Below are 24891 nucleotides of genomic sequence, written 5' to 3'. Positions count from 1 at the left end.
AGAAGATAAGTGCCCTCATATTTGCCCTGCAGGACCCAAGTGGTTACCAATCCTTTTCTCTGGCATCTTACCTGCTTTATTAATTTCCTAGGGGCTGTCATTACAAAGTGCCACAAACTGGGTGGTTTAAAACAATAGACATTTATTGGCTCACACCTCTGGAGGCTAGAGGTCTGAGATCATGGTGTTGGCAGGGCCGTTCTACCTCTGAAACCGATGGGGGGGGGGGGTCCTTCCTCAACTCCTTCTGGCTTCTGGGGGTTTAGTGGCAGTCATTGGTGTTCCTTGGTACAACTCTAATCTTTGCCTTCATCCCTTTATCATCACATCACATTCTCCCTGTATGTCTCTGTCTTCGCATGACTATCTTCTAAGGACACTGGTTATATTATATTAGGATCCCACCCTACTCCAGTATAATCTCATCTTTACTAATTACATTTGCGGTAACCTTACATCCAGACAGTTCCCATTCTAAAGTACTGTGAATTAGGACTTCAATATATCTTTTTGGGGGAATACAATTTAACCCATAACACTTGACTCATTTGACCATATTTCATTTTAGGACCTTTTTACGGTAAACTTTGGTTTTGAAAAAACACTTTTTACTTGAAAAATTGAAAGAGAAGTCTTATATTTTGATTGCTTTTTTTTTTTTTTTTTAAGTTTACTCCATTTTTGCTTTTATCATAAACCTTCATGACCCAGATTGTTTTGGGCAGAGAGTGATCATTTCTCCCTGGCTCTTCAAGAGTTTCTGAGTCCTGGAGGTTTATATGAGGCTTTGTTTTGAAATCTTACCTTTAGGATATGGCCTTTACAGGGCTTTATAAAGTGAGGAGTGATTTGGCTTTCCCTCACCTTCAAAACATACCTGCAGCAGCTGCTCTTCTTACTCTGACACATTTGGCTTTAAATACCTGAGGGGGGGATGGGGGGGGGGGTGCCAAAAAATGTATACACATTTTAAGAGCTGTTGACACCTTGGTCAATGTTGCTCAAGCAGTAGTTCGCCATAATCAGAAGTGTCTGGATGCTGATGGTAACCACTTTGAGCACCTCTTGTAACTGCAGAAGTCAAATGTGATCTTGTATTCATCTTTTGTTCTAGGTATATATTAATACAATTTTTTCTTTCTTGAAATGCATATACTTTTTTTTTTTGCACCCTCTATATGTTTCTGTCAACAGGATGGGCACCTTGTGTTTTTCTGTTTCATTCATTCTTCTGAATATTAATGTTTAACTTCTTGCAAACCTACTACACTTTGCCTGAAGAGATAGATATGGCTGGCTTTTAGGAGTCAAGAACAGACTGGAGTCTCTCAGGGGTAGTAGCAGACAGATCCCCAGGCCCAGCTTGGCCACACCAGTGGTGCCAAGGCTCGTATGCTATGACTGACTTCCAAAGGATAGTTTTAGAAGATCAGGGGAAATTATATTGCCATGAAGAAGATGGTTGAAATGAGATGCAGCCTCTAGACTAGTAATTAGGAGCAGAAATGGATGAGATTCCACTTGCTGGCTGTGTGAACTTGGGCAAGTTGCTTAAGCATCAGTGTCATCATCAGCTGTGAGTGGGGATTTATTATATCTGCCTTAATAAGTTTATTGTGAGGATTGAATGAGCTAATGCAGGAAACATATTTAGCATAGTACTTGGCCCATAGAGAGTAGCAGCAATTGTTATTAATGTAAAGAGCTGCTGTTATTTCCCCTTTATTTAGACATTCCTTGCTTTAATTTGTTTTCCAGCTGGTTTCAGGATCATTTTTCCTTTTGGGGTATCTAAAGGTCAAGTTTGAGAAAAGGAAAGCAACTCAATGTGATTGAGAGGTGTGGGTGGAAATCTGATTAAACATGATTTGTGCAATGTCCTACACTAGCACTGACACTATTACGGCAGTAGGGTTAGTGGAAATAAATTAAGTCAACTATTGATTAGTAATTTAAATGTCAAGGAATTAATCCTGCAGTGAAGCAGGCGATGAACATAGTTTTGTTTGGCTGCAAAAACGCCAGCATTCCTGAAACAATGAGCTCATCATGAAATTCTTCTCCCTCCCCCCCCTCCAAAGGAATCTAGGATTTGTTTGCTCATTTTTGCTTTGGTTTCCTGGGCAGCTGAGAATAAATAGAGCCATGGTTTTCATACTTTAGCATTCATAAGCATCACCTGAAGAGCTTATTAAAAACAAATCCCGAGTCTTAGCTCCAGAGATGTTGATTCAGTAAGACAGGTGGGGCCTGAAAATGTGCATTTCTAATAAGTGCCCGTGATACTGCTGATCCAGGAACCACACTTTGAGAACCATTATGTGGAATCCTGTCAGGCATTGTGATGTGGTGTAGCGCACAGGGCATTTTAGACACAAGTGGGTGGGTTCAAATTCTGGGGCTGTCCTTAGCAGCAGAGTTATGTTAAACAAATAATTTTTCCAAGGTCAAATTTCTTCCATTTTTAAATGGAAATAATAAAATCCACCTGTTAAAGGCCATTATAAGAGTTAAATAAGCTATCTGTAAAGCACTTTGTTCACTCCCTGGCATATATTAGTTTAAAAGATTCTATTAATTTCTTCTATAAGATTTCTTTTTCTTAAGTCATGTAAATATTTCTGAACGTTCTGAGCAACCAAGTCTATCAAATAAATAATACTACTCATTTAAATAACTGAAGCAGTTTGAAATCACTAAGATTCTACTTCAGAATTCCTGTGCCATTTTTCAAGCTGGAGTGTGTGTGTGTCTCTGTGTGTATGTGTGTGTATGTTTTGTGTATATTTTTTCTTTTAATTACATGAGTAGTTCCTTCCCATAGGTAGCAAGTTGCATAATGGATTGGGAATTTCATTCTTCTCTAATTTTGCACATTGGAATTTCAGCACATTTTGTTGTACAGGGCAATGAAAAGGTCATGGCTAGAATGGAAACCCTGAGTTTCATAATTTATATACAATTAGCTGACTACAATTTTGTCTTTTTTTTTTTTTTATTGGGGAATAGTGTGTTTCTCCAGGGCCCATCAGCTCCAAGTCGTTGTCCTTCAGTCTAGTTGTGGAGGGTGCAGCTCAGCTCCAAGTCCATTCGCCATTTTCAATCTTAGTTGCAGCTGGCGCAGCCCACCATCATGTGGGAATTGAACAGGCAACCTTGTTGTAGAGTGCTGGTGCTCTAACCAACTGAGCCATCCGGCCTCCCCTCCGGAAGCTCAATGGCAGCGGCAGCTCCTTGTCTTCAATCTAGTTATGGAGGGCGCAGCTCACTGGCCCATGTGGGAATCAAACCGACAGCCCTGTTGGTCAGAGCTCACGCTGTAATCAACTGAGCCTTCCATCCGCCCCCAATTTTGTCTTTTTGTATTCAGAACAACCATGTGTATTTATCTGCATGGCACAGAATCACCTGGGGAGCTTCTTAAATGTGTAATGTCTACTGAACACCTCATTTCTAAGGAATATAATTCAGTATGTCTATGGCAGGGCCTGGTCATATACATTTTTTAAAGAATCAACCCAGGTGATTCAGTGGCCACATTTCAAGAAAGACTAGGAATGGGCTGCAATGGTCATGACTATGTTCAAATTCAGAATCTGCTGCTTAACTAGCTTTGTTGACTTGAGCAAATCATCCAATCTTCTTGAATCATGGTGTCTTGTATGTGAAATAGGTCACTCTTACTCATTCTTCAGGACTGTTATTCAGGTTATAGCTAATATATATACAGTGCCTAACACAACACTGGGCGTGAAGCACTCAAATGCTGTAATATTGTAGAGATTCCTCTACAACGCCACATGTTGAAGGTGGATACGTAAGACTGACACAAAAGTTCATCATAGATGGATAGAACGGGGTGCCAAAAAAATGTATACATTTTAAGAAAGGAAAAAACGGTATTAAAATTGTAATAATATATACCAATAACAAAAGATGAACAAGTCACGTTTGGCTTCTGCAATTGAAGGAGATACTCAAAGTGGTTACCATCAGCGTCCAGACACTTCTGATTACGGCAAACTACTGCTACTTAGATAACATCTCCACGTGTGTACATTTTTTTAGCACCCCCTGTATTTATCAAGCCTTGGAGAAAGAGAATTCTCCAAAGATTATATTCAAGTGACTGACTTCTTACAAGTGCCTTTAGATCAGGCACATCTATACTCATTATAATTACTTTTTTAGAATCAAAACCCTTTATTTTGGACACTGTAAGATTAAATGATGTTTGATTGTATTGAAACAAATTGTTCAATCTAATCTATTAAATCAACAGACTATCATTTTTTACTGTGTCAGAGCATTAATTATCCATTCACTTTAATATGACAATATAATATCTTTTCATGAAAATATTAAGCACTTCAGGAGGGCCTAAATGAAGCCATAGTAACACAAGATAACAGAGCCAATGATGCTCAGGAATAGGATAGGATAATCAGTTTAGGAAGAAAACATTACTGTAAAGATAGATTTTTATTCAAAGACTTACAAAATATCATGTAAGTACATGTTTACTTGGATTTTTCTCAACATCTTTGTGGCTGTTCTATAGTCTCTTAAGCAGTTTTAAGATACTTTATTCTTTCTGCAGGATGGTCTTTCCCAGCTTACTGATATGTTTCTAATTTATGTGTTTAAAATTAGTGTTGTGGCATTTTTCATTTCCATGCTATTCCTGAAGATCTATGTCAGTGGAGCTTTCAGAAGAGAATTTATCAGCCATAATTGCACATCCATTAAACAAAGCTTAACAGGCAGTCCTAATGGGGTTTTCATTTATGGATCCTTTAGTGTATGGTTCCCCAAAGACAATGGTCAACATTAATTAAAACATCTTGAAGTCTGTAAGCCACAATTACTTCTGTGTGAGATGCAGTGAAGAGCTTTGAATTATCACTTGAAAACAGAGGATGTAGGAAATTCACACTTTGTCCTTCCTTTGATGCAGATGCCACTTTAAAGCAAGTATTCTTCAGAGTCACCAGGATTAACATAATTCATTGTTCTAGTAAATGCATGTTTTATATCGCTAATTTGTTACACAGCAGAAGAAAAGAGAGGCCTCATTATATATGCGGTAGATGTCATATTGCCTGCATGTCTACGCACAGGAGACTCTACTGAACCACTCTTGAAGGAACAGGAAGGTGTACAAATTATGGATTTGTTATATGTTTCCAATATGCATATGGGAAAATGCATATAGACAAAGATGTCATTTTGAACTAGTAGGACTTTCAAATATTTCCTTCTAGGTGGGACACCGAGGGACAGTGCGAGATTATCCAGGTTTTAGCCCATCAGTGGATGCCGAAGTGATTCGTAAGGCAATCAGAGGAATTGGTGAGTAATGCTTTACAATTCCTTTCTTTTTATTTTAAAATTTTTATTAAAAAAATATAGCTAGCATACAACATTATATCAATTTCAGGGGTACACCATAGTTGTTCAATATTTATATACCTAAGGAAGTGATCACCATGATAAGTCCAGCAACCATCTGACACCATACTATGCTATCATATTATTATTGCCTATATTCCCCATGCTGTACATTACATCCCCATGACTTATTTATTTTTTACCTGTAGATTTCGACTTCTTATTCCCCTTCACCTTCTCCCTTCTTTTTTAAATGTTCAGTTAGAGTTGACATTCATTATTATTCTGTATTAATTTTAGGTGTACAGCATAGTGGTTAGATATTTGTATAACTTAAGAAGTGATTCCGTTGCCTAGTCTAGTACCCAGCTGGCACTATACATAGCTGTTACCATATTATTGACTATATTCCCTGTGCTTTACTTTACATCCTCATGACTACTTTGTTCAACCTATTTGTACTTCTTAATCCGTCCTCGTTTTTCTCCTATCCCTCAACTCCCCTCCCATCTGACAACCATCAAAATGTTCTTTGTATCTATGAGTGTATTTCTGTTTTGCTTGTTTGTTTATTTTGTTCTTTAGATTCCAAATATAAGTGAAATCACATTGTATCTGTCTTTCTCTGTCTGACATGTTCCACTCAGCACAACAGCCTCATGCCACCGCACATGGTAAAAACCCATTCCCTTCCAAGGCTGAGCAATAGTCCATTGTATATACTGGGGGTGCCAAAAAAATGTATACACATGCCTTGTATTCATCTTTTGTTATCGGTATATATTGAGTGTTACAACTTTAGTAGTTTTGTTCCTTTCTTAAAATGTGTATACAGTTTTTTGGCACCCTCTGTGTGTACCACCTACTCTTTATCCATTCAATCCATTCATCCATCAGCGGACAGCCCGGCTACCCCTACATCTTGGCCATAGTACACAATGCTGCAATGGACATATGGATGCACATGGCCCCTCAAAGAAGTGTTTTGTGTTTCTTGGGTTAAGTACTCAGAAGTGGGATTACTGGGTCCTTCTTTGTCTCTCGTTATAGACTTTGTTTTAAAGTCTGTTTTGTCTGGTTTAAGTATTGCCACCACAGCTTTTTTTTTTTTCCCATCTCCTTTTTCCATTTTCATGCTATAACCTTTTCTTCCCTTTACTTTCAGTCTGTGTGTCTTTCAATCTGAAGTGAGTCTCTTATAGGCAGCACGTGTATGTTTTTTGTTTTCTTATCCATTCAGCTACCCTATTTTTTTTTTAACTTTTATTTATTTTAAGTGTGTTTTTCCAGGACCCATCAGCTCCAAGTCAAGTAGTTGTTTCAATCTAGTTGTGGAGGGTGCAGCTCACAGTGGCCCATGTGGGGATCGAACAGGCAACCCTAGTGTTATGAGCATCGTGCTCTAACCAACTGAGCTAACCGGCCGCCCCAGACACCCTATGTTTTTGATAGGAGCATTTCATCCATTTGCTTTGAAAGTAATTGTTGATAGATATGTAGTTATTGCCATTTTACTCAATTTTTAATTTTTTTTCCCCATCTTAAAGCGGTCCCTCCAACATCCTTTGTAATACTGGTTCAGTGGTGATGAACTCCTTTAGCTTTTCCTTGTTTGGGAAGCTCTTTATTTGTCTTTTGATTTTAAATGACAGCTTTTCTGGTTCTTAGTTGTAGGTCCTTGGTTTTCATTATTTTGAATATTTTGTGCCAATCCCTTCTGGCCTGCAAAGTTTCTGTTGAGAAATCACCTCCCTTATAAGTTACTAGTCGCCTTTCTCTTGCTGCTTTCAGCATTCTCTCTTTATCTTTACCTTTGCCATTATAATTATAATGTGTCTTGGTGTGGGCCTCTTTTAGTTGATCTTGTTTTGGACTCTGCGCTTTCTGGGCTTATATGTCTGTTTCCTTCATCAGGTTAGGGAAGTTTCCAGTCATTATTTCTTCAACTAGGTTCTCAATCCCTTGCTCTCTCTCTTCTCCTTGTGGTACCCCTATGATGTGAATGTTGCTACACTTGATGTTGTCCCAGAGGTCTCTTAAACTATCCTCATTTTTCTTGGATTCTTTTTTTTGTTTGTTTTTTGGCTGTACCGATTTGGTGTTTTCTACTACTTTGTCTTCCAAATTACTGATTTGATTCTCTGCTTCATTTAGTCTGCTGGTGATTCCTTCTACTGCATTCTTCATTTCAGTTATTGCATTCTTCATTTCTGAATGGTTCTTTTATTTATGGTTTCTATGTCCTTTTTTGTGCTTACTATCTCTTTATTGAAGCTCTCGCTAAGTTCCTTGAGCAGCCTAATAACCATTGTTTTGAACTCTGTCTCTGGTAGGTTGCTTGCGTCCACTTTGTTTAGTTCTTTTTCTGGAGTTCCTGCTCTTTCATTTGATGTATTTCTGTGTTTCCTCATTTTGGCTGCCTCTCTGTGTTTGTTTCTGTGTATTAGGTAGCTCTGTTTCCCAGTCTTGGCAGTGTGGCCTTATATAGTAGGTGCCCTGTGGGGCCCAATGACACAGTCTCCCTGGTCACTTGTTCTGGTTGCTGCAGGAGTGTCCCTTATAGTTGAGCCTTTATTACTGTTGGCACATCAATGGGTGGAATTGAGCCTCAGGCTGACTGGCTACAGGGTTTGGCCACATTCACAGCTTATGGGCTGCTGTGCTTGAGGTTTACCCCATGGAGCGGGATTCACCCCAGTGGGCTCTTGTGCCTGTTGAGACCACCCTTTGTATGTGTCACTTGTGGGGCTAACTGGGTGGTGTTCTGCTGTGTTCTGAAGCCAACCTCCAAGTATGTTGGTTGGGGCCTCTTGGGAGGGGCTTCGGTCCTGGCCCAGGTAAGCCACTGCTTGTGACTGGTCAGGGACTACTGGTAGGAGCTATAAAGCAATCCACAGCCAGTGCTGTCTGTGCTGGACCTGGGGGTGCATGGGAGAGGCCACACTGTCAACCAAGGATGGCTCCCACTAGTACTGGGTCTGGGGTAACTTTGCCAAAAGCCTGGACCCCCCAAGGCCTGCTGCCACCTGCCAGCTCCCTTATGGTTCAGCTGCTGATAAAGTCTCATGTGGTGTGGAAGTTCAGTGAGGCAGGGTCTTAGAAAGTCACCAGGGTGGAGCAAGCGGAGTTCACCAGACCAAGTCAGAGTCAGATTTGGCTGTGGGTGTTGGGGAGGACTCAATACAGGAAAGATAGAGCCTGCCTACCAGCTGCATGGGAGCAGGACCCCACACAGGGAAAATGGCAATCTCCCTCCAATACTCACCTCGAAGCCACACCACTCAGTCTTTCCTGCATGTCTCCGAGGCTGCCCCCAACCCCCCACCCCTAGTTAGTGTCTCTCTGCTGGTGTCCATGGTGAGAGCCTCTAAGCAAATGAGTCTGTGGGCCATTTAAGAAGATGTCTGTTTCCCATAGCTTTCCATCCCACCTGGATGGTCAGAATCCTTAATGTTTTTCACAGCCAGACGTTGTGGGGACTCCTCTTTCTGGCACCAGTACTCTGGTCTGGGGAGTCCTCTGTGGGGACTCTCTGTGGCTGAGATATCTTTCCTGATTTTCAATCGCCACATGGAGGCTTGGCACCAGCCTGTTTCGCATCCCTGCCCCTCCTACCAGTCTCGACGTGGCTTGTTCTTTATCTCCTTAGTTATACAACTTCTGTTCAGCTAGACTTCAGATGGTTCTCCAGGTTGATTGTTCTATAATTTAGTTGTAATTTTGATGTGTTCATGGGATGTGGCAAGCACGGCATTTATCTACTCCACCATCTTGGATCTCTCTTACAATTCCTTTCTTACTGTAAAAGCAAATCAAGAAAGTTACAGTCTAAAAGTTCAATGGTTCAGTTTGCCCAAGTTGGCTTACTCAATTAAAGGAATTGTAAGGGGCTTTTAAGTTATGAAATAGTGAGGAGAAGTATAGGGAACCCAGTTTTATTAAATCTTAAAATTTGCCATAGCTACTTAATATTAAACACAACCATCACCATCACTGCTACCACCAACAGTAATTATCATCATCATCATAAATTATTACAGATACAATCCCTGCCATTTTTTCCTGTATCTCATTCCCTAGAGATAAACACTATCCTAAATTAGAGTTTATTCCCACGAGACTTGTAATTCCATAACTACATACATATGTACATATTGTTTCGCATGGTCTCAAACACTATAAATTGAAATCATGCTTTATGCTGTATACATTCTTCTGCAACTTGTTTTTATCCCTTAACATTATGTTTTTTTGAGATTTATCCCTGTTGTTATGGTTAGCTCTAGTTCATTAATTTTAACTGCATGGTAGTCTATTGAATTACTATATCATAAGATGAGACTATTGATGAAATGTTTAAATTGCCTACAATTCTTTTCTATTACAATATAAAATAATGCATTGAATATCCCTGCTTATGTCTCATGTGTGCATTTACTAACATTTCTCTACAATGTAACAATTAGAATTTCTAGGTTGAAGAAGATGTTCATCTTCAAATGAGAAATTTTGCCAAACTTCTCTCTGAAATGTATATAGAAAGTAGCATTCCTAGAAGTAATACTTGCTCCATATTCTCACCAGTACTTGCTAAGGCCTTAATGATTTGGTTTTTCTAATTGATTGGGATTCAAATTGTATCTCATTCTGCCTGTGTGTTTATTTCCTCTCTCCTCCACATCCCCATGAATGATTTGGTTAAGCATCATTTCTTGTTTGTTTGACTCTTCTTCCATGAATGACTTCTTCACATCTTTTATTCATTTTTCAATTGGATTGTCTTCATGGTTGACAAGATTTTTATTTATAAATTCTGGATATCAAACTTTTTTTTCTTAATTACTGGCCATGAAAACATCTTCTTCTCTTTTAACTTGGGTTATAATAAATTTTATTGTAAGTATATGGGTCTGGAATGTTTGAGAGCGGTATGGAGAGAGATATACATGTTTTAGAATCAGAGGTTTGGGTTCAAATTCCTGCTGCACCACTTAAAAGCTGCATGACTTTGGCAAGTGAGACAAGTTTTCTAAGTGTTAGTGTCTTCATCTTTAGGACAGCTTAATTGCCTACTGTCTAGGGCCCCTGTGAATATTAAATATGACAATGAATAAAAGGTGCCTATGATTTGGTAGGTTGTTAGTAAATGTCAGTTCCTTTTTTCTAGAGGAAAGATTTTTGATACCAAGTGTAGAGACAAGGAAGAGGAAAAAGTGGTATGACAGTAATTGAACCTCCTACAAGTGAAAAATCCTAGTGCAAAAGCAGTACATTCCTGTGTTCCTCCCTCTGTCATAGGAATATTTGGGTAATGATTTGTTTTCTTCCCTCAAAACTATCCAAGTAAAGTTACTTTTCTTTTCCAAAAGCTGAGCAAACAAAGAAATAGAGGTTTCAACCTGCTAAAAACCTGGAATTAAAATGCCTCCCTGTCTGCATTTGTTTCAGAACATTAGTCATTTTTCTTTTGTTCATGACAAATGTTAAGCATTTTGGGGTTGATAGTAAAATTATTTTCATTTCATTTAGGAACTGACGAGAAAACGCTCATCAGCATTCTGACGGAGAGGTCGAACGCACAGCGGCAGCTGATTGTTAAGGAATATCAAGCAGCATATGGAAAGGTGCATTTTGATGAACTTAACAGGCAGTAAAGAGCTAATCACTGATGGACCAGGGGTGGTCCCACCAGATTATGCACACAGATCTTTTGTTTGAAGCCCAGTGTAACAGAAAGTACCCTGTGTATTCAGTCAACAACATGGAATGTGAGCCCTGATTTTGCCCTTAACCGGCTGAATGACCTTGGGCATGTTATTTGATCTTTTTGGGCCTCAGTTTCTTCACCTATTAAATAAGGAAGGGTATCTTAGATTGGTGGCTCTAAACCAGGAATGATTTTGCTCTCCAGGAAATATTTGGCAATGTCTCCAGACATTTTAATGATGACAGCTGGTGGGAGAGAAGGGGAGGTTTCTGGCATGTGAGTGGGTAAAGGTCAGGGGTGATGCTAAACATCTTACAATGCATAAGAAAGCCCCACAAAGAATTATCTGACCAATTATATCATAAATCCTATCTTAGATTATCTTTAATTTCTCTTCCAACTTTAACATGTTTATGTAATTATAGATTTAATTCATTCGGCAAATCAAGATTTACTAAGTACCAGAAACTATACAAGAACTATACAAGAACATTTTGTGTGTGTTTTCCAGTTTATTTGTTCAATAATGAACTACTCTGTGTCAGGAGTTGGGCACTACTCTATGTCAGAAGATATCCTAGACACTGGCGATTCACTCATATAAAAAGCTGATCTCTTCTTTCATGGAGCTAACATTCTATTAGAAAAATAATAAATAAATAAAATAAATTCAGATATTGGTAAGTGCTGTGAAAGAATTAAAGTGGGATGATTGACAGAGAATGACTGGTGAATGGTTCCTTTAGATCGGGTGGTGAAGAAATGTCAGTGAGGGCTTATCACCTTACTCTCAGCTAAGACTGAGGAATATTAAGTATTCTGCTCTGCTTGATCTGGAGGGAAGAGCATTTCAGACAGAAAGTATGGGAAATGCAAAAGCAAGCTAGGAATATTTAAGAAACAAAAAGAGTTCCAATATGGCAGGAGTGTAGAAAGCAAAGGGGAGAAAAGGGATGAGATGAAGTTGGAGAGATTTAGAACGTGCTGGTCCTTGGGGTCTTGGTACAGAGTTTAGAGTTGATTCTAACAATAGAGAACCACTGGAGGTTTGTAAGCAAGGGAATAATATGATTTAGGTTATACTTTCATAGGATTATTTTAGGTGTTGTGGTTAATGAACTGTGGAGGAGAAAAAGTGGTAAGAGAGATCAGTCAGGCTGTTGGGTCCAGATGAGAATTGCGAACGTCCAGTGAACATCCAGAGGCAGCTCAGACATCTCCTGCTGAAGGTGTTTTCCAAGCCTCAGACCTCATTGAGACACCCCTCTCAGATACTTAATCTTCACACTTTACCAGATACTTAACATATTATACTGAAATTTTATCTGGAATATCTGTATTTTTTCCATTAGAGCATAATGTCCTAGGGGCAAGGATTATGTCTAACTCACCTATAAATGTCTAGCACACAGCAGGAACCCAGCAAACATTTGTCCAATTAAATGAATTGCCAAGCTGCTAGGCAAGGCAACACACTCATGTATAGGGAACATGAATGATCCATTGGCCTTTTAGGATTTCCAGAATATGGAGGAAGGATGGAGGTGAAGGGTAACAACCGTTTCTCACAATGGAATAGAAGGAAAGCATGTGAAATAAGATTCAGTTGGAAAGTCTTGGGCTGAGGACAGATGGTAGTGGAATTTAATTTAGCATTTAGAGAGGAAACACCCTGTGGCAGTTAAAGCAGAGCTAGCAACACTTGACTCCACTATTTGTATTCAATTTTCATGAAGGAGTGTGCCGGCCCCCACTAGGACCTTCAGTCGCATGGCAGACATCGGTCTGTATCCACATTGTCATAGAAGCCAGCCTCTTTCAGAGCTGAAAATTATCACGAGCAGGAAAAATAATTATTCAATAACACTTTTTGAATATTGGAAATAGAAACCATGTTACTTGCCTTCAAGCAGGGAGATGGACTATACTTACGTAATGCTGGGTGTGAATTACAGGGCTCCTCCTCCTCTTCCTCTTTCCTCTTCCCAACCCAAGCATTGAGAGTATCAAGGGCCTAGGAAATGCATTTGAACACACAGTTACTATCTGTGGCATGCATGGAACCCCCTCCATTGGCTTTCCTTCAGAAAACCTTCTATAAAACAGAACATTTTGGAAATTATCATAGAATACAGATCAATAGCCATAGAAATATTTTCACTATTTCTGTTTATTCCCTGTGGATGGACATATTTTCATCTGAATTGTTCCATATTTTTGGCTTTCACTAGGTGACTTTGAAGAAAGAGAAAGGAAGAGTATGTCTCGTTTACCTTTTTACTTTTTTTTTATTGTTTTTATTTTAGGAACTGAAAGATGATTTGAAAGGAGATCTCTCTGGCCATTTTCAGCACCTCATGGTGGCCCTCGTGACCCCTCCAGCAGTGTTTGATGCGAAGCAGCTGAAGAAATCCATGAAGGTATGAGCCCTACCCAAGCTATTTCTGCCCAGGATTTGACTCTCATCAAAAGTAGTGACTTTCTTCCAGCGCATTTTTGAGATACGGGTGTCAATGTGATAGATTTGAATGTCATTTTGATTCTGTGTGTTCCATTTGGTGGAACAATCCTGAAATGGGGAGCAGTTGTGGAACCTTGAGCCCACATGTTCCTGGGGCTAAAAGGATATTGTCATACCCTAATTTTGTTTGTTTTTGACCTGAGGAGTCAAATTCTCTATTTTGTTGTCACTGAGAATGAATGGCACCATCGTCAACCCCACTGCTTAGGCCAAAAACCTAGTATTATCTTTGACCCTATGCTTTCCCTCATTCTTCAGAGCTCTCACATCTATCTGCAGGTCCATTTGCTTTACTCCAAAATGTACCACAAATGTGCGTACATCTTTCAAAATCCATTACTAACATTCTGTCATCTCTTGACTAGACGTTGTCAGTAGCCTCCTAACTGGTCCTTTTGCCTCCATTTTTGCCCGCCTCAGATTCATTCACACAGAATAGCCAAAATTATTTTCATAAAGTTATTTTTAGAATCAGATTGTACTATTCACCTGTATAAATCACCAGTGGCTTTGAATACTGAAAATCAAAGCTCCTTACCATGACCTTTACCACCTAACACAGTTTGGCTCATGTCTATCTCTTTGACTTTTAAAAATTCTATCCGTATCAGTCAGGGTTCTCCAGAGAGGCAGAATCAGTAGACAGGAGGTATATGTTTATCGCAGGGAGTTGATTACATGATTATGAAAGCTGGCTATGCAAATCCAAAATCTGAAGGGCAGGCTGGAACTCTTGGCATGAGCTGAAGCTGCTGCCCACAGGTGGAATTTCTTCTTCAGAGAAGCCTCAGCTCTTCTTTTAAGGCCTTTCAACTGACTGAATTAAGCCCACCTAGAATATCTAAGATAATCTCCTTTACTTAAAGTCCAATTGATAATGGTCTTTAGTTACATCTACAAAGTACCTTCACAGCAACATATGAATTAGTGTTTGAATAACTGAAGACTGTGGCCTGGCCAAGTTGACACATAAAACTGACCATCACACCATCTCCTCCCTCTACCCCCTGACCACACCAATTCAACAAAGATCCAGCTTAAGATCCAGCAATTATATCTTCGTCCCAGTCAGCTAAAAAGAGTAAAGGAAAAGGAAGGGTTCATCCCTGATCTTTAAGGACTCTCAGAAATTTCACGTGATGCTCATGTATCTTACATCAATCAAAATTTAGTTATATGGATAAACCTAGCTCTAAGGGGAGCTGAGAAATATAGTATTTATTTGGGTAGTTGTGTGCTAAGTTAAAATTTAAGGGTTTCTATTATGAAGCAAGGAAGATAAAAGATATATTGGGTCCACTCAATTATGCTGTGAACCTAAAACTGCTCTAAAAAACAGTGTATTTAAAAATGTATAAATTGGGAGGAGAGTTAAGCATGGGTGAAAGGGGAAGGGATTAATAAGTACAAATTGGGGGTGGCCGGTTAGCTCAGCTGGATAGAGCGCGGTGCTCTTAACTACGGGGTTGCCGGTTCGATCCCCACATGGGCCACTGTGAGCTGCGCCCTCCACGACTAGATTGAAACAACGACTTGACTTGGAGCTGATGGGTGCTGGAAAAACACACTTAAATAAATAAATAAAAGGTTTAAAAAAAAAAAAAAGAAGTACAAATTGGTTGTTACACGGTAGTCATGGGGATGAAGGGTATAGCATAAGGAATATAGTCAATAATACTTTAATAACCAGGTATGGTGCCAGATAGGTACTAGGTCTATCAGGGTGATAGATGAGAATGGGGTTGGGGGCAGAGTGAAAAAGGTGAAGGTATTAAGAAATACAAATTGGTAGTTAATACAGTATGAGGAATATAATCAACAATGTTCTAAAGATCATGTAAGGTGCCAGATGGGCACTGGACTTATCAGGGGGATCACATCATAGACTGTGTAGATGCCTGACCACTGTGCTATACACCTGAAGAGTTGAAGTAGAATAATATTGAATGTCAACTATAACTAAATATATAGGTATATATAGTCACGGATGTGGAGCACAACATAGGGAAGATAGTCAATGGTATTGTAACAGCTACATAAGATGTCAGAGGGGTAGTAGCTTGGGGGGTGGGTTATTACTTTATGAAGTGTTTAAATGTCTAACTATTACATTGCTTTGTACACTTGAAACTAATAAAAATAAATTTGAAAAAAGCGAATAAATTAACAATTTTTAAAGAAGAGGTATTGGGGGCAGCTAGGGGTCTGTCACAGAGGGACAGAATTCAGCCTCTCTTCATAAGCTGCATTCGCCTCATTTAACCAGGTCTCACAGTAAATGGCTTCTCTTGGTGTCAGTGTGATTCAGTGACCTCAATGTATACTGAGGCTCAGGGGTAACTAAGCCCCAGGCCAAGTGGGCCCATGACATACATTACTGACGCTTTAAAAACTTCCGTGTCTGAAGAGGATACTACATGCTGACCAACCTTGTGCATTGGTGTAGGGATGAGGTCATTCAAAAGAATTGCAGAGACCTTTCTAAGTATAAGCCTGTGTTTGAATGCTCCCTTCTAATCCTGAATGACATAGGCTTTTCCCTTTATATTCCTAGAATTATTCAATTGATTTTTACACTAGAATATGAAATTTTTTTTGAAAGTTTTGATGTCCGTTAACTCCAGATGATTCATGTTATTTTAATACTAAAATATGGGAATTAGAAAACTGCTTTAGAGCAGTATAGGACTGTGGGGAGCTTGCTGTGAGCTGACAAGGGCCTTACAGCTGCAAGGTCATTCCCATGGGAAGCCTCGCCTCAGCAATCCTCCCGGAAAGTACAAGATAACACTAATGCAGGCACAGACGTACAAACTGGCCAATGCACAAAACGAAATGTTCTAATAATACCTGCGTGTTCTGCTAATACTTATTTGTATAGATAACTATTCTAAGACTGTATAAAAACTGTGTGTGAAATAAAGACTATGCCACTGCTCCGCCATCCGTGGATGGTGGACCTTCTGATCCCAGCTTTCCTGTCTCTCTGTCTTTTCTTAATCTCGTCACCCTTCACCCTCAGGCTGAGCCCTCCTGGCCATGTGGGCCTCGGCATAGAACCTTATGTTGGTTTACTCAAAACTGTTCTTTTCATCTGTATAAAACAAGCTATTAAGAGTGAAATGCATGAAATTAAGCTTTTCAAATCTTCTAAAAATAGATTCCCTTTTCCTTTTTAGGGCACTGGAACAAATGAAGATGCATTGATTGAAATCTTAACAACCAGAACAAGCAAACAGATGAAGGCAATCTCCCAGGCCTACTACACAGGTAGTCTTATTTTCTGCTTGCTTTTACCACTGTCCACGCATATACGAGCCAATGTTACTTTTCCCGGAAACCCACCAATCTCTTCTCCACAAGGCATTTTGAGAAGGCACGACATGAAAAAGAGGACACATTCTAAAATGGGCTAAAGTCTGTGGATTTTCATAGAAAATTTGAATATGCTCGAGCTAGAAACTGCTCCATAACAATGGCATTCACGCCTTGCTCTTGGCAATCACTGCTAAATTGAGTCAACTACTTTCACCAATGTAAGACTCAAATCATTGTATATTAATGTTATATGTTAAAAACCACTTAGGTCAGCATCATGATTTTGTGTGTGGGAAGTTAGATGAACCATTTAAAGAATATGGTGAGGATGTGGATTCAGTATAATTAGCTGAAGTCCTCATAGTCTGTCAGAAGTGTAAAAATTAGAAGTGTAAAAATGCATTTCTGACACTGACTACCCGGGGTTCGCATGACTTCACAAGTTGGAGCACAGGCCCCGCAAGGATACCCTCACTTCAGACACCAGCCACAAGCTTAAGTGTTCCCAGGCCACATGCACTTCTGACCAAATGGCTACAAATTCAGGGATTCTCACTACTCCCTCAGGCTCAGTAGCTCACCAGAATGACTCACAGAACTCAAGAAAGTGCTGTACTCAGAGTTCTGGTTTTACTATAAAGAACATAAATCAGGGCCAGTCAAATGAAGAGATGCGTAGGGAGAGGTCTGGAAGGGTCCCACATGCGGTGCTTCCACGTCCTCAGGATGCATGACCCTCCCAGCACATTGATGTGTAATTGCCAACCAGGGAAGCTCACTTGATCTTTGGTATCTTGAGCTTTTATTGGGGTTTCATTACATACGCATGATTGATTGAGTCACTGGCCACATGATGGAACTCATCTTCAGTCTTCCTCCAACGCCTGGCAGTCAGGCTGATATCATGTGGTTCACAGCCTGGCCTGTCTAATCACATGGTTGGTCTTTCTGGTATGACTAGCCCCTGATCACTCAGATCCTGAGTCATCTTGTCAGCAAAAACTCAGGTATGGTTCATGGAACCTGCCACGGATAACAAAGACATTCTTATTATTTTGAAATTCCAAGGATTTAGAGGTGACCTCCAAAGAATCAGGGACAAATGGCAGCCCAATTCTGTGTTATACAGCAGCCCCTATAACCCTCTCCAAGTACCTCAAGACAGCCATGGTTTCTGTGTATCAGGGAACTTCTGCAGTGGGAGAGGTCCAAAGAAGGGACATACTGGCCCCCAGATGGGTGTTAGCGAAGTTACTTTGAGAAATACTCTTTAGACGGTGAATACCTTCTGTTTCGTTGTTGATGTGCTAATCATTGTTTAGTCAGAAAAACAGAACGAGCACTAGTATTTTTAAAAAATAGAATTTAATGTAGCGAAGTACTTAAACACCTTTTGGAGGACTGAAAAAGCAATAAGGAAACAGAGGTGTAGCACAGAGCTATAAGCCCTAGAGCTGGGACAACGAAGGAAAGAGGCTGGGGTTTTCAGGAACTGGAAACTCACAGGGAGGCACCATCTTGCAGGTGTTAGTGTCTCAGGCACTCAGAGGAGAAGCTTAAGGAACTAGAGTTCAGATCTCTGCAAGAGGGTTCCATCTGGGTGCAGCTGGTACCCCCATGGGAGTGCAAAGTGGCTTGTTCTAGGTGCCTAGAGACCGCTGCTGCTGTCACAGGAAAGCCCTTCACTGGGTTGACACTGACCTGAATAGCAAGCAAACAGCATGTTCTTCTGTCCCCCTCCTGCCTTGTAGTCTCCCTCTATCCCCACCTTTTGGTAGAACCTAATAGGGAGATGGGGGTGGGCATGGTGGGGTATATAAGAGAAATGTAATTTGCAGAGTTCCAATCCCAGCTGCACAAAGCAGGGTATAGACAGGTGAATTTGGAGTAGATGAGATAATTGCTTAAATATCAGGCAAATGGGTACATTGTAGGTGTTTAAAATATTTGGTTCCCTCAATTCAACAAGATTTACATATAAAAATTCATCAGAGCTTGGGGCTCTGTACCAAGGTTCCTTGTTACTTCCTGGTGTTGCTTAGAAAAGTTACAGCTCCATGACCTACCCCAGGATGGCTCCCTGGAGTCCAGCACCTCTGTACAAACAACACTAGGATGTAAGCGCTTATGAAGGCAGGATTTTTGTCCATTTTGTTTACTGCTGTAGCTCCATTGCCCAGAACAATGGAGGCAAATTCAAATATTTATTGAATGAATAGCCTCAGGATCGAGACTGGGGTCTTAAAAGCCAACTGAAATTTCTAGCATTTAGGATTATTGTTTTGTAAATACGACAAGTGACAGTAGTTCATAGTTACCAGGTGCCCTGCTAGCTGTGTGAGTTAAGCTCTCTAAGGCTCTCAGGAATGGAATTGCATCTAGGGTACCTTGGTTAGTAGGGATTAATGATACAGAAGAAGTCAAGAAAGGAAATGGTCTCAATCTTGTACAGCCAGGCTGTACAGAGATTAACAATACAGCATTAGTCTAGTGACTCAGGTATCTTGTCGCTCCCTCAGCATCAGACGTCCAATGCTCCCTGTGCTGATGTTTTCATCACAGTAACTCACACTCCTCCCTCTGCTTCTGCTGTTTTTGACACTGCCAAGTAACTTCTTTTCCCTCACCACATGGTGTCTGTGTACTCCAGGCTTATATTTTCCCATGGTTTCTTTCTGGTTATTGTTGGCTAATGTTTTGTGCCTTCTTTCTTGGGATCTTTTCACTTCTTTGTTTCTCCTTTTCTGTATAGCTCATTCCCTAAGGAGAAGATTGAATGGGCTCAGGAAGGCACTCTCTAGTAGAGAGTATTATTTTGGCCAGTGTTCTCTCACCGGGTCAGATCCCATCCCTGTTGCATCATCTGTAGCAAGAGGATGGTATCATATAATGTGAAACGGTGACCCATGCATAAGAAATCCATCAAAGAAGACTATCAACTTGGCCCTCATAAAAGGACCAGGCATTTTACATGGCTCATGCAGTACAATGACACAGTAGAGTCTAAATAAATAGAGAGCTAAATTCGGATCTCTTTCCAGTATTCTAAAGTTAGTGGTGTATGAGAGAGCACTGAATCAGGGATTAAGAACTCTAGGTCTGCTTCAAGCTCCTGTACTATTAAAACATCATATTTGGTTTTCTATACTGTATTGTGCATCAAAATGCTTAAAGTAGTTGTCAAATTGCATTGAAGTCATTTTCATAGTTTTATTCTATTTCATATTCTATTTCCTGCAAAATATTTGGGGTAAAGGGAAGCATGGAGAGGCTGTATGAGATCACTATAAAGTCTCATCTAGAAGATTCTAAAATTATAAAATACTTCCTCAAATTCTAACAAATGAAAGCTTTATTCTTCAGCTTGATATTTTTAAATTAATTTTTTTTCCTAATTAGAGTGAAGGATAGACGTAACAATATCATGACTGTTAGGTCAAATGATGCCTACCTAGTGATATCATTACTTAAATAATTTATATTTATAGTAGGCTTTGCTTATTTGAATTGCTCTGGAAAGTTATAGATTTCATAAAGAGACTTAGTAAAATCATGCTGGAAAAGTTTCCATCTCAACACAGTTTTTGCTATTAGATAATCTCATTTCACTTTCTATAATTGTCCTTTATTGACTTTAAAGGACAGGCATTCATATGACTGATTTATAGAGCTTTTCCAAATGATGCAGGCAGAATTCAAGGAGCAACCTATCAGCTACATCCGGGTACATAATGTCCCAAAGAGCATCACTGGTGAGGCATGGGTGGAGCAGAACAGACATTTAAAATCAGTGGGCACTGTACATAACAAACTGTGCAAAACAGGCTACAGCTAGTCAGTAGTAAAATATGTGAGCACATAATTGTTATTTGTTATGGAAAAATAGTATGTTTTAGGGTAACTTCCTTATTTTTGAAAGCTGTCGAATAATACAATCTAGATGTATACATTAAGATTAGAGTTAGGTTCAGTAAAACAGCAAAATAACAGTGGCTCAGATAAGATATAAGTGTATTTCTCTCATATGTAGAAGAAGTCCAGTGATCGACAATTCTAGGACCGGTAGGATAGCACCTCAAAGCTTTCAGGAATCCAGGAGCCTTCCTGCTTGCTTTTATACCATCACTAACATGGGGTCCTTGTCTTCATATTCCACGATGGCTGCCTGGGCTCCAGTTTCCAGTCAGTATACCAGGCAGTAGGATGGTGGAAGGGGCTAAGACGAGTATGAACCATCCCTTAAGGAGATTCCTCAGCAGTGCCACATTTGTCTGCCTACACTTCATTGCCAGGAACTTAGTCATGGAGCTGTACCTAGCTAAGAGGAAAGCTGAGAATGTAGTCTTCACACTGTGCATATGTCTTGATCAATATCAGGGTTCTAGGACTATGAAAGAGGGAGATAATAGAAATTGGAAGCCATACCAGCAGCTTGCCCACTCTAGCTTTCCCACTATATATACGAGGTGTGATCAAACAATACAGTGCATGTTTAATTTAAAAATTTTTATTACAGTAAAAGACCCATTGCCATTAATCCCTCTCAAAATACTCCCCCTCACTTCGAATACATCCCATTGTTCTTGCCACTTTCTGAAGCAGTTCTGGAAGTTCTCTTTCATGAGTGTCTTTAGTTGCTCTGTCGTGGCTGCCTTGACGTCCTGAATCGTTTTGACGTTGAATCATTTTTAAGAGTTGGAAATCGCACGGTGCCATATCCAGTGAATACGGTGGATGAAGACACATGGTAATGTTTTTATTTGACAGAAACTGCCATATACCAGAAGCAATGTGTGACACGGAGCGTTGTCATGATGGAGGATGATTTATGGCTCACTTTAAAACACACCTTCTCTCAACTATAGCTCACACCCGATTGACTGCATGGAACAAGTTGAAAGTTATCACACACTGTTACTAAGGTTTGATGCACCTTAGTATTAAAGATCCCTGCCTTTCTGTTGGATGCCACTCAGCAGCAGCAGTCACTGTATTTTTCAATCACGAGAGGAAGGCTCTATGTCACACATAACTTCTGGTACAGCAATTTCTGTCAAATAAAAACATTACGGTGTGTCCTCATCCATCTTATTCACTGGATCGGGCACCATGTGACTTCTGGCTCTTCCCCAAAGTCAAAATGACCATAAAAGGTAAATGTTTTGAATAGATTCAGGACATTGAGGCAGCCACCACAGCACAACTAAAGACACTCATGAAAGAGGACTTCCAGAACTACTTCAGAAAGTGGCAACAATGATGGGATAAGTGTGTTTGAAGCAAGAGGGAGTATTTTGAGGGGGATAAATGGCAATGTGTCTTTTACTGTAATGTTTTTTTTTTAACATCCACTGTATTTTGTGATCACACCTCATACGTTCCTTAGTGCCATTATCGGATGAAATGGACTGTGATTTGGTCCAGAACGGCAATTCTTTCTGTTCTTGTGCATCTACCATAGCACACACTACAGTAATAGTTACAAGAAGAATGTATCCGTCTCAGAAGAGCACCATGAAGTTAAAAAAAAAAAGGCAAGGTTTTTTTGTTTTTTTATCAGTTACTCATTCCTTTCCAATGTTGACTTTTAAGATTTTCTCTGTTTTATAATAATTTTCAGTTTGTCAAGGCTTATTTTCATTCTTATTTGGTTTCAGTATATAAGAAGAGTCTTGGAGATGACATCAGTTCTGACACATCTGGTGACTTCCGGAAAGCTCTGTTGACTTTGGCAGATGTAAGGTTTTATTTTTTATTTTTTAATATCTCAAGAAGCTGCATGCTCAACAATAATTATTAGGGAGTTTAAAAAGAACTGAGTCAGTGAGTTTGCAGTTTTCTTTATGAAATGATTTACTCATTTTACATTTACATTACCACCAAGCAGTATAATATTTAGCCACCATCATAAAACTATAACATAATGATGTAACTGAAAAACCTTTTTTTGGTTAGTATATGGATTAAAAGTGTTTTGATCATGGGCCGGCCTGGTGGCTCAGGAGGTTAGAGCTCTCCGTGCTCCTAACTCCGAAGGCTACCGGTTCGATTCCCACATTGGCCAGTGGGCTCTCAACCACAAGGTTGCCAGTTCAATTCCTCAAGTCCGGCAAGGGATTGTGGGCTCTGCCCTCTGCAACTAAGATTGAACACGGCACCTTGAGCTGAGCTGCCGCTGAGCTCCCAGATGGCTCAGTTGGTTGGAGCGTGTCCTCTCAACCACAAGGTTGTGGTTTGACTCCCTTGGTGGGCTGTGCCCCCTGCAACTAGCAACGGCAACTGGACCTGGAGCTGAGCTGTGCCCTCCACAACAAAGACTGAAAGGACAACAACTTGAAGCTGAACGGTAGCCTCCACAACTAAGATTGAAAGGACAACAACTTGACTTGGAAAAAAGTCCTGGAAGTACACACTGTTCCCCAATAAAGTCTTGTTCCCCTACCCCCCGCAAAAACAAAACAAAACAGTCTTCCTTTCAATATTTCCTAAAAAAAAAAAAAAAAGTGTTTTGATCATGTTTCACAATACATTAGGAATGTTCTGGTATATCACCTGACATAAAGTAATGGTTTATTTCCATTATAAGTGTCTCCATTTGTAAGAAAATGTTTTTTTCTTCTAGAATCCAAAGAATATGTATTTCTTTTGTTAGCATTTTAATTAAGTAGGAAGCAAGTTACAGAAAAATTATCTTCAGAGATGGGTATATCAGTCCCAGGATTTTTTTTAAAAATTGACTTGCTCCCCTCGCACCTTTGGGACAGTTGCTAAACCATTATCACCCTGTGACCAAATGCGGCCACACCTTGCTGTCATTTTTTAGGAAGCTCATGACTTTATAATAAAGGTGGCAAGGTCAAGGATAGATATAATCACAGGTGTGTGTAAAAGAGGAAGTAATTTCAGTCCCATTTCACCAACCTCTTTCAGCTGCTTCTTTCAGTTGATTTACAGCCCTTAATGTGTGAGAGAAAAATCTCAACAATGGTCTCAGCCTGAGGGCTGAAACAGCACTTGTCAAAGTGGGAACGCTATGCCACTAGAAAACAATTTATCCCAATTATGGTTTCATTTGTTTTAAATGTTTGAAGGTTGAACCTACAAACCCAATTTATGAGGCATTGGTGCAAACGTACACTCCCAGAGGTTTGTATTCAAAACTGCACACATCCGTTTGTGTGTGCTCATGCATGTAGGTATGTGCCCACAGGAGACAGTGGAGAGTGCGGCTTCAGAGCGGGCTTCGAGAATCAAACCTACCTGGAATCTTACGGTCCCGTGTTGCCTACTACCTTTAAGTGCCTGGCCAATTACTTTAAGCCTTAAGACCTTTGTTTTCAGATCTGTAAAATTAAAAGAATGATAGTACTAACCTCTTAGGGTCCTGTAAAGATAGATGATAGATAGCTAGATTAGATAGATAGATAGATAGATAGATAGATAGATAGATAGATAGATAGATAGATGATAGCTAGATCGATGATAGATGATAGATAGATAATATGAAGTACACATAGAAAGTGATCAGTACATGGTGGTGGCAGCTTAACTATTATTGATAATCATCATTTATATTATTGGAAAGAATGTGTGGTGAGAGAACAAGATGGCAAACTAACAGTAGAGTATCAGCAGCACTGAAAAGAAACAAATGAAATCATGCAAAAATCAGACAGGCATACAAGGATCTAATATTTGAGAGTAAAAACAAATGTGTTTTTTAAATATTATAGCCAAATGTTTTCTTCCCCTATAATTTTCAAAACCATTCAGGCCATCTTCTTTTCTCTGTCCATCTCCCAGCTGCTATAATGGACTGAAGTTGTTCGCACACGAGCCCACACTCAGACTTAGCGACAGAGCCTTCAATAGGAGAGTTGGTGGGAAACTTTGAGGTTGTTCTTTTTTTTCCCCACCAGATTTTATTTTTTAGAGCAGTTTTAGATTTTCAGAA

At 39.8% G+C, this 24891-nt stretch overlaps 1 protein-coding gene across 1 annotated transcript in view; it reads left to right on the top strand.

Moving 5' to 3' along the window:
- The window catches only part of ANXA3 (annexin A3), a 54494-nt gene that overhangs the window by 13103 nt on the left and 16500 nt on the right, over positions 1 to 24891 (top strand). Inside the window, exons 3-7 of the mRNA XM_019720189.2 lie at positions 5265 to 5352; positions 10921 to 11015; positions 13405 to 13518; positions 16799 to 16889; positions 22595 to 22674. Coding sequence (XP_019575748.1) covers positions 5265 to 5352; positions 10921 to 11015; positions 13405 to 13518; positions 16799 to 16889; positions 22595 to 22674 — 468 coding nt within the window. The remainder of the gene's footprint in view (positions 1 to 5264; positions 5353 to 10920; positions 11016 to 13404; positions 13519 to 16798; positions 16890 to 22594; positions 22675 to 24891) is intronic.

Source organism: Rhinolophus sinicus, linkage group LG02 (assembly GCF_036562045.2).
Source record: "Rhinolophus sinicus isolate RSC01 linkage group LG02, ASM3656204v1, whole genome shotgun sequence".
In the NCBI taxonomy this organism is placed as follows: domain Eukaryota; kingdom Metazoa; phylum Chordata; class Mammalia; order Chiroptera; family Rhinolophidae; genus Rhinolophus; species Rhinolophus sinicus.
Note: the sequence above shows the minus strand (reverse complement) of the source record. Positions and strands in the feature narration are given on the sequence as shown.